Source organism: Ciconia boyciana, chromosome 1 (genome assembly GCF_034638445.1).
Source record: "Ciconia boyciana chromosome 1, ASM3463844v1, whole genome shotgun sequence".
Taxonomy (NCBI): domain Eukaryota; kingdom Metazoa; phylum Chordata; class Aves; order Ciconiiformes; family Ciconiidae; genus Ciconia; species Ciconia boyciana.
Genome location: NC_132934.1, coordinates 84,513,983 through 84,524,415, shown reverse-complemented (window position 1 = coordinate 84,524,415; position 10,433 = coordinate 84,513,983). Strand labels below are relative to the sequence as shown.

The 10,433-nt window shown below is 38.2% G+C and overlaps 1 protein-coding gene across 1 annotated transcript; it reads left to right on the top strand.

The window, feature by feature from the left end:
- Nucleotides 1–6: 6 nt before the first annotated feature.
- SYCE3 (synaptonemal complex central element protein 3) lies at nt 7–2,402 on the top strand. Its single transcript, XM_072878052.1, has 3 exons — nt 7–183; nt 1,028–1,136; nt 2,233–2,402. The coding sequence occupies exons 2-3, from the start codon at nt 1,028–1,030 to the stop codon at nt 2,400–2,402; spliced, it is 279 nt and encodes a 92-aa protein (XP_072734153.1). The 5' UTR covers nt 7–183.
- Nucleotides 2,403–10,433: the final 8,031 nt, after the last annotated feature.

Below are 10,433 nucleotides of genomic sequence, written 5' to 3'. Positions count from 1 at the left end.
GCCGTGCCGTCCCTCAGCGTCGTGGGCGTAGTGCAGGCCTGGTGGGAAGTTAAAGCGTGCCCGTCGTGGTACAACAAGGGGTTTGGGCTTTTTAAGGTCTCCGAGGTAAAGGGTTTGCCGGCACACAGTTACCTCATTAAATTGGTGGTGTGAAGACTCTTGAACGCCCAGCTTCTTGACAAGGTTTGGCATTGCTTTAAAATGCTGTAAAGCCGTTGTAAACTGTTGCATTCCTTCCATATTTATCGGCAATAAAAAACGGAAAATGGATACCCACTAATTGAGTTTGAGAAATCATATATATAAAAAGAAAGCTGACAAAAACTATGCTTGCTGCATGATGTGTACCATCACTGCAGTGAAACTCTTCTGTCTCCTTCACAGTTTCGTCCCATCCATCGGTGGTTTTCAGGAAAGGAAATTACAGGCAAGGCTATGTGTCATTTTTAGCTAATATCAAGGTTCTGAAACTTTTAATTGCATAAGTTGGGCCTCTAAATGTATATTTTTGCCTCAAGCATTTTTACTTCCTGAAATTTTACTACCTACAACTTAGGCAGAAGTTAGTAAATTCTAAGCACTTAGCTGCTTATATGGTGACGGAACTTAGTGTATGTAGTTACTGGATACAAATGGGGATTTTACAACTAACTTTGAAAATTAGGAATTGCCCTACGTCAGAGTATTTGGGAGAGAAGCTTGAAGACAACTGTAACAGGACAATAGATAAAATTTTCTAATGAAGTGTTTGACACGATCTTTGTTATTACTGATACCAAAATTTTAATTTGGCACAAACACAGCATATTTGAGTGCAGTTCTTTCTACTTAATTTCAAAATGGATAGAAAATAGTATGCAGCATACAGGTGATGACCAGTAACTTCAAGGTCAGATTCTTAATGAATTCACATGTAAATTGAATATTTATATACATAGGTTTTTTTAAAATTTATTGCAATGTTACTCTCAACTGTGAAAATCAACTCACTTCAAAGTAAAGTATCGAATTCCTGGTTTCCTTGTAGATGGCCGAATCAGAACCACAGGAAGGAAACTATGATAACATGGTAAAGATGGTAGAGGACCTGAACAAGGACTTAGAAAAACTTCTGGAGGAAATGGAAAAACTAACAGGTACAGGTCTTTATTAAGAATTATATGGATTTGTCTACTAGAGTGGAGACACTGAGGATTTATTATTTATATTTATTACTGTAAACTTCCGTGTGATTGAAATGTAAGTGGAAACAATCACCATCAACTAATGCCCTAATGTTCTTAATTGGGAGAAAGCGTGCAAATAATCTAGAAGTTTCAGATGGCTCAGAATTGAAAATTAATAGGTGATGGATGCTCAGTTCAGAGTGGTGGTTGAAAACAGAAATAATACAAGGTATTTAATGTACAATTATTAAAACATAGTATGTAAAATGAGATTTAATTCTGAAAAATGGTGGGATACATAGTACCTCTCAGGTCAGTGCATGACATGTTTCATTCCTCAGCTGGAATAAAGACTCCTCTACAAATTTAATCTTAGTCCTGTATGTATGGAGAGGACTGCATGTTCCTCTCCATGTTCTGCAACAATTCTGTCAGAAACTGTGCAACTAACAAGAATAGATGGAAAATTAAACTATTTGTAATTAAACACAATTTATGAGTGCCATTGAGAAAACTACAGTCAATTTATGGTAAAACAAAAGGGAAAGTATGAAATACGTGCTAAGACTATTTGCTCTGCTTTATCAGATACTCGTTATTTCAAAATCAATCTCATTATTTAGGTTGTTCTTAAAACCTTTCATCTCCATGCTGCAGCCTCCTTGATCTTACTCTTCCTCACCTAACACAAGCCTCCTGACTCTAACTGGTCTGGAGAGAGGATTCTTTGGTTCATTTATTTTAAAACAGCCTGTTGAGCCTTTCTTTTTTGATTACCTGTTTTGTTGTAATTTTTAGGTAAAGTGTCTATCTCCCTTTTGTAATTTACATCAGCATACTTCCAGTCTGAAGTATTTTGTGACATTTATAAAGAAGTAATACTGAACAGTCTTTTACTTAATCTTGAGTTTTACTGTGGGCAGTTTCCACTTTTATTTTACAGCAAGCCTTCTCTGACATAAGATCTGAACTGATAATAATTCATGTCCTTTATTTGTTTATTGAATCAGCCATTGCTTTTATTTAGCCACAATTCCTGGCTTAGTAGTATCTGTTGGGTTTGTAGTGCAGGCAACCTGGATGGCATATGACATGGTAGTCATACGTACCAACCCAGACCTGGCCAACTCCATGAGGCGTTTGGAAGATGCCTTCCTGAGTTGCAAAGAAGAGATGGAGAAGAAATGGCAAGAGGTGCTAATGGAATCTAAAGGTGAAAAGCAAAAAAAGGAATAAAGTGAATTCAGTTATGTTGGCAGAACTACATCCCTTGGAAAATCACTCCAGTCTTTTTTTTTCCAGCCGTGGAGGTTTCACAGACACTGTGGAAAATGGATTGGCTTTCATCTTGCTAAGAACTACTTGGGTGTACAAATCTATGGAAGTATTTTAATGAGATTACACATATATATTTATATTGTTGAAGGTAAAAGGTAACAATGTGTCTATTTTTATTATGCTCATCAGTAATCCTTGTAGTGTGTGTGCATACACAACTTACATGCCTTCTGTGTCTTTATTCGTGGAAGATCATACTCACTTCGTTGTCAATATACGTGGAATTCTTTGACACCTGAACAAAAGGGGGGGGGGGGGGGGGAGCAGGGAGAGTGCAGTGGACCATCGCAGTGGTATTGCACCAGCACATGCCTTTCAAGGAAAACTGAAGAAGTACATTTTTTCCAAATGAAAACCAGGTGAAATTCTAGATTTGCAGATAGATTTAGTTTGATGTGGGATTGCCAACTAGGTGTTCAGTTACAGAATTTTATTATTCAGATAGCTCATCTGTAGTTGTTTCATTTTGTTTCCTTGCATTTTTTACCATTTCTTTGGACTGGTTTTCCCAGAAAGATTGTTCTTTTCAAACCCTCTGAAGGTAGCATGTCTCATTTAAGGAAAAATTGTTTACCATTATAGACTGCACTGTGTGTGGTGTAGTCTGTGGGATTGCTGCAGAAACCAAATTAGCCATGTTATAAAACATGCTTTTCTCTGTATGTTCCTACTGTGCGATATTAAAAAAGGAAGAAAAGAAAAATTACTTTTCTTTTGTAGTCAAGATGTGTATTAAGAGCACCACCTTGTGGCTTGCGGTTAAGGCATAAATGAATATTTTACCCGAGATGGAAGTCAGTGCAAGTTTTGAGGAGAAGGATCTTCGTTTCATTATAATCAGTCTCTTTTAACTAGAAAATAAGCACCATGTAGCAAGTGAGAGCATCTCCATCTCCTTTGAAGAGGCACTTAATGATTTCAATCACATCTAAATGATCTGTCAAAAGTTTGCTAATTTTTAAACTATCTATTTTCTTGAGACTGGCTGATCTCGATTCACAGACAGAATGTTTATCCCACTGAAGTGAAAAATATATAATTTCACTTTTTTTTTTTCCAATGCTACCAAGTGTTTCTAGAGGTACAAATGGTAAAGAACATAAACTTCGAACTCTACTCTTGATTTTCCAGTGGGTAGGTCTTCATTCCAGCCAAGGTAGGGCAAAATGGCAGAGCAGCATGAGGAAACTTAGACTTTGATTAATCTCTGGAGAATTTTTAATGGCATGTTGTCACTTTGGTACCTTTGACTACGTTATCTTCACTCTTTAATTCTGTATTAAAAACAAAATTCTTTGAAGAGGCACTTGTCTTTAACAGCTTGTGTAGGAATCTAGTGAATTTTGTGATTTTGTGTGACCTTTTGGCCATAAAGTGCAAGTATAGATTGACTGTAGATTTTCCAGAAAGCTCAGTTTTCATTTAGACATTTAAACTAAGTGGCCAGTGCTAAAAAAAAAAAAATTAATATTTCTGAATCCAGGAGTCCCATTCAGAATAGAGAATAGTGCCCAAAACCAACACTGCTAAAAAAAGTCTTTTAATTAATTGTGACATTCAGTGAAGTTGTATCTTTTATGTAAAGTTCAATCCTATTTCCTGTGATTGGAAGGCTACAATAAGTGAGTCCATCAGAATACGGTGTTTCTCCAGAGCAAAGGGCCACACTCAGAGAATGTAACTGTAAGGAGAGGAAGCCTCTGGTAACATTTTTTTCAGTCCTCAAGTCTCATCACTTTACAACTTTTCCTTTCCAAATTTTGGAAAAGTGATTTTTTTTTTTCTCTATAACCACTGAGGCAGAAGGTATTACAGCACCATCAACAGATGGCATTAAGAGCACCTTAATTTTCTCCTCACCAAAAAGCAGACAAATGATACGCTATTAACCATCGGGCATCAATTTACTCTCAAGGACAGGTGCTTACACTGAGGTACCAGGTCACCCTGCTGTGAAGGAACAGAATGAGTTTGCAGGATGGGTGTTGGGGATACCTGTGAACGTTTGTCCTCTCTGCCACCCTTTTTCTTCCTCCTCAAAGTTCTCATGCATGTGACCATGAACACCTAACGGTGATGAGCAATAAAGACAGAAGTTGGGAAGAGAGAACCGAAGGTTGCGGCTGGGAGCACAGCATGTACTCTGCCTGGGGAATCTGGCTGGCTGAGTAGGCTGGGTCTGCCTCTTTCTCCCCAAGATTTTCTTCCCAGCTGCATGATGATAACCAGAGGAGAGTTAGGGATATGCACCAGCATAGGAACAGTGCATATTCCTTGAAAAACTATACAGCAAGATGATTATACTTTTCCTTTACTACTAAAATAATTCGTGTTTATTTTAGGTTGGTTTTCTTCTTTTATTTTTTACATTGAGAATCTGCTTGTAGGGATTGTGAGTTTTGTTTCATGCATCTCACCATCTACCACATTTCAGCCCAGCTAGATGCTTTAGGCTTGCATCAGAAACCAGATAGCCCACACTGAAACACCTTGATTTCCTGTCACAGGGGTGTGTCATATAAATTTTCAGTAAAAAGCATGTGGAGCAATAGCCCCATCTAGTGCTCACATAACTTAAAACTGTAATAGTAATCCAGATTGCTGGGTTGACATCTCTTAATCACCCATCACCAAAGATTTCTGTAATGAAAAGCGTCAGCAGCAGTTTGGCTTTATGTTCACTCTCAGCGAACTCTACTGTTGTGATCTGAGCCTGTACAGCAGTTACTCACAGGTGCTTCCCATACTGTATTTAAGGCAAAGCATGCTTCTGCAAAACAGCTACAGAAGCAAGAGAAGTTGGCACCAGTACACTTTTTTTTTTTTCTTGTTATGCAGACATCTGGACAAGTACTGGAATCTGTATTCACCCTGGTTCATTTTGCATGAGTAGACAGGCCAAGTCTTATTTCCACCATTGGATATCAGCTTTAATCAAGAAGCGTGTGAAGCTTAGCAAAGAAGTTATGGACTCAACCCTTAAAAACCTATTAAGGGTAGTAGATGCTCTGGTGTTTAACACTGTGATGCTTTTACTGTCCTTGTCACAACAAAATTTACTGATCTTAGTTATGTACTTAACGTGTCCGCAAGGCAAGAGTTGGATGCCTAAGAGCAAACTATCCAAGAGCCATGAAACTGAGCCATACGTTGTCTGGCCCAAACAGCCTGCAATGGCATAGCTCAAAGCACATTCCTCTTCTGAATGTAAACAGCTATTTTTCCTATAAAACAGAGGTGTGCAAGGTGTCCCGCAGCCCCTTTTGTCTAGCAGCTCAGGTGCTACTGCAGTCATCAGAGCTGCCTGGATTCTCAACACCATTTAGAGTTTCCATTAACAGTTTCTTACCAAGAAACAGATGAGACTTAGCTAAAAGGCCAATATGCAGCCTCCCAGGAAATTCTGATGGTTGAAACTGTGCCCTTCTCTCCAGTGTAAAACAACCGAGAAGGGGCCGTGGACGTTTCACACGTCCACTTAGGCATCTCTATCCTTGTCAGAACATGGCCTAGAGCTCCGTTTAGAATATTTATTTTGCTTAGTACTAGCACTTTCCAGTTCTTGATTATTATAGCCCCAATTCAGGTTATCTCAGAAAGGCTCAAGAAGAGAATCCATACTAAATGTTTTACTTATTGGCATAAATTGTTTCAAAATTTCAGTCCAGATTCTTGCAGCAATTTTTCCTGAAATGTGTATGGAGAGATTATTGAATCAATAACAGCCCTATTTATACACACTAGTATTAAAATAATGTTCTTTTTGCTGGTGTTCTTAGCAGAAAAGCAAAGAGCTTATAGAGAACGAAGGGGGTGAACAACATTCCTTCTCAGTCAGCCATCTCCTCCAGAGCAAGGACTGTACCACCTAGGCACTGTCAGCATGAAAGCAGCAGTACCTTTTCTGTATACATTCTATTAATACTTATTTATTTTTTTATAGCGCTGCCTCCTCCCTGCTTCTGCACCACTGTAAAATGCATTTACATTTTTTCAACAAAAACTTATGATATTTTCTCATTTTTCTGTTTCTGATAAACTACTGTCTACTTGCCTGGTTTTCTGTAGGTGCTCTGGGTTTGGATGATTAGAATATGCACATAGGCAGTAAGATTACAAGGTTTTGAGGTAACATGTAGTTTTATGTATGGATTGAGTTCTGCTGGTAACTAGAAAATTCTCTGTGGCTCCTCAGAAAGTCAAATAGCGAATAAAGAGGACACATGGCATCTTCCCATTTATAGAAAGCCAGACTAAATAAAGGCATGTGGAGATACTAGTTAGAGCAGGTTAATTTAGTGACTGTTTAAGCTCTCATGCCACATTTGGGATACCATCCCAAGGTTGTGAAACTGCTGGTATTTTACATGCAGCTTATTATATATACCAGCACTATATTACGCAGAATATTTTAGAGGAAGAAGGGCAAGATTTAGAGGCCCTTAAAAACTGTTAAAAGCACTCTCCAAGTCATGGACAAAAATGTGAATATTGTGTAATGTAAATGAAAATAATTGGCTAGACCAACACACTGAACAGTAACCACAGAACACAGACCTTCTAAGCCTCTGGAAAAAAACCCAAGACTATTACAGGTACACTGCACAAAGCATATTTTGACTCTTACCACCTAACCAATGTTACCCAATATGTTAAAACAGCAGAAGTTTGACTTTAACTTGAGGTGCAGCTAAAGTTGAGTTCTAAGCTGACACTAATATAAGCCGCTTATCTGAGCTAAGACTGTGTGGATCTTCACACATTTAACCCACACTCCAAATTTTTTGAGAACAGATCTTTTTCTGTACTACAGACATATACTTTATGGCCAATCATCCTTAGAATTCCTGACTAACTCTAAGGACCTATGTGGTCCTACAAAAGTCACAATTTACAAGTCAAAACTTGAGATTGATAGCCAAGCATTTTGACAATAGTCAGGAAATATGATGCTCTGAACTCAGTGACAACTTTTTGTAGGTCTTTCCTATCAAATTTTAAAACCTTAAGATATTAGAAGTAATTATTCATCTCATCAGATGATGGTACTAAGTCATCAAGATCAATTTTCTGCTCAGTGCATCATTGTCTAGCTCTAAGACTCAAAATCAAATCAAAGCTGCATTGCTCCACTATTGTCAACAGCACAAAATGAAGAGCTCAAGCTGCCACTTGTTTGACATGGCCTCCAAAACTTTCTCATATCCTTTACACTTGACCAAGGGTCCCACTGCCTCTTGGCTCATGCAGCTGTTTTTCCCCCAGGTATGTCTGAAAATCTCAAAGCAGATACTTTCTTTCTACAGCATCACTGTTATTCTGAAGGCTAGCTGGTTCTCCAAAAAGCCAAACCAGCAGAAAGGCTAATAATGTCTAGAGCCGTGGCTTTGAACTCAGGATCTAAAAAACAGACTTTCTAAAGAGCCACAACAAATAACTGAGTGTCAGACTTGCGTAGTTTTCCATCTTCACTGGAAATTTCCATGGATGTACAAATTGAAGAGTTTGAAAACCACTGTTCTAGAGCTATTAGGGTCGTTACCAACTCTTGCTATCTAGTTCATTCTCGTATTCTATGGGGAATCCCAAAAGCATGTGCCTCTGGCATGAAGCAAGTATGCACGTAGCTTGCCATAAGGGCTGTGAAATCAAGTTCTATGTAGCACAGACTTTATTTCCAAAGTTTTACCAACTGCAGCAGAAAGTGTTTCACTTCCAAGACATTTGTTGTACCTGTGTACAGTCCTCCCATGTAAGTGGGTGGGAAGGGCTGCATGTGGATACAATATTGCTCAATACAGAAGTTTATGGGATACATTTCTCTGAATCGGTGAATATCTTGTCATTGCAAGATTATTGTATTTAAATGAAACAGTGCACAGACAAAGGCCTACAGAACTTCCTTCTTCCCTTCTTTATCCTCCTCAAAAGATCACAAGCCATAGGGAATATTTTTGTGTCTAAGTAACAGCAGACAGCAGCCTTCACAAGCAAAAAGCCTAGTTGCAGTCAGGCATGCAGAGTATTATGAAAACACTGTAAGATGATTACACTATAAAAGTGTAATCCACTGCAAGTGTAAGCCATTATAAGTGCCCATGAAAGGGAAGAACACTGGAATGAGAGAATGAACATAGCACAAAAACAATGGCTCCAAGTAGGTATAAAAGCATGTTAACTACTCTGCAAATTCAAAATCCTTGTAGCTGAAAGTCTAAAAAAAAAAAAAGAGACCCAAACAAACACAACACTAAACTAAAACTAAGCACTCATCCAAAGTTCTGCTTGAGGCAAATAACCCACAGCCTTATTTATAGGTGCACAAGCACCACAGTTGCTAAGAGAAGTAACTCTCAGTATTGAGCACCAGTTTTGTATTTCTTCAGCCAAAGTTCAGCTAACGAGAACAAGTGGCCTAGTAAGGGAACAATTTATGCCCAGCCTGAGACATCTAAAATGTAATTTTAGTAAGTGCTTTAGACTTGCTAGAGTTGGACCTACACTTTCGTAAGCAGGTTAAGGGGGTTTTCAGTCATGAGTTTGTTTTATGCAAAGATTCTATCAAAGGTAAGATGCAAATAACAGAAAAAAATAGATGCTAGAACACTACTTGCATCTCTCCCTCAATTTCTCCTTTCATAAAATAAAGATAACTAGTTAGGTGCTTTTGTTAAACTGATTCAAATCTGACCTACTTTTCTGTAGATATTAAGAAAGTTCTGTTTGGCTTGTCAAATCTCACTTAAGAAAAAAACACTTGCTTTTGAAAAACTGAAGGCAGTTAGTTCAAGTAGTTTTTATGAGAAATTCTGCAGTAATGTTTCAATATTTATGAATCTTACATCTGTTTATATTACGATGAAACTGCCAACCTTGCCCCAATCTGCATGAAATAGGTTTAGTTCTGAACAAAATTGAAGCCTAAGGATTATCCTGCTTAAGAGTTTTTAAAAAGTGCATTACTTATGTTTTCCTCACCTTATTAAGTTTTGTTCTGTGTCAGAACAGACATATTCTTCATCTTCCAAGGAAAGACATTAGAATACCACTGTATCCATCCCTACATCTTTCCTAGTCTACAGCTTACTAGATTGGGTGCAGAAACTCAGTCTCACAGCAATCCTTGTATCAATGTACTTTCAGAACTGCTGGGTAAGTGATCCAGTGCTGCAACAGCAGGTTACACTTACAGAAGCTGCATTCACTGCAAGCTCATAACTCCCTCAAGTCAGAAGCATTCTCCTTCCTGAACCAAGCCTGTAGCTTTCACTTCACACCTCATTAAAAGTTCCTAATTCATTGCAAAAGCAAGCAAGAAATCCCCACAAGGACAGAAAGTACCTGCCAAGAATCTCTCTACTTTCATTTAGCCCTACATGTGTACAGTTACAGTGTTGCTCCAGACTAAGGGGTTTTACATGAAGTGTTATTCAGTAAAGGCTGGATAAAAATTGCATAGCTAAGAACAGAAAGAGGTGTTCTAAGGAAACAAATATACTATCTAAGGTTTGGATAACAGCAACTGCAAGACAGGAATGTGAAAAACTGTTGGACTAAAGAATGAAGGACACAACAAGATAGCGAAGAAGTGTACCCATATTCAACAGCTGCAAGTAGACTGATAACACTTGCAAGACATCCAAGTTTTAGGGAGGAACATTAGGAAAACACACACATTACTAAGACAGTTAAGTACTCTGCTCATTAACACAAGATGGCACAGGTACAGAGATTTTGCTGGTTTCAAGTAAGGAAAAGTGGAGAGGCTAATAAAATGTACTGACATTATTTGGAACAGAAGCTTGAATAAAGTGGCAGTTACTAAGCCCGCTTTGTCTTTCTGAGCAGAGGAGTCTCAAAGCTTGGATTCTACTGTTTACAGAACACAAAAGCCTAGCAAACAGATGGGGAAAGTAATATCCCAGTAAC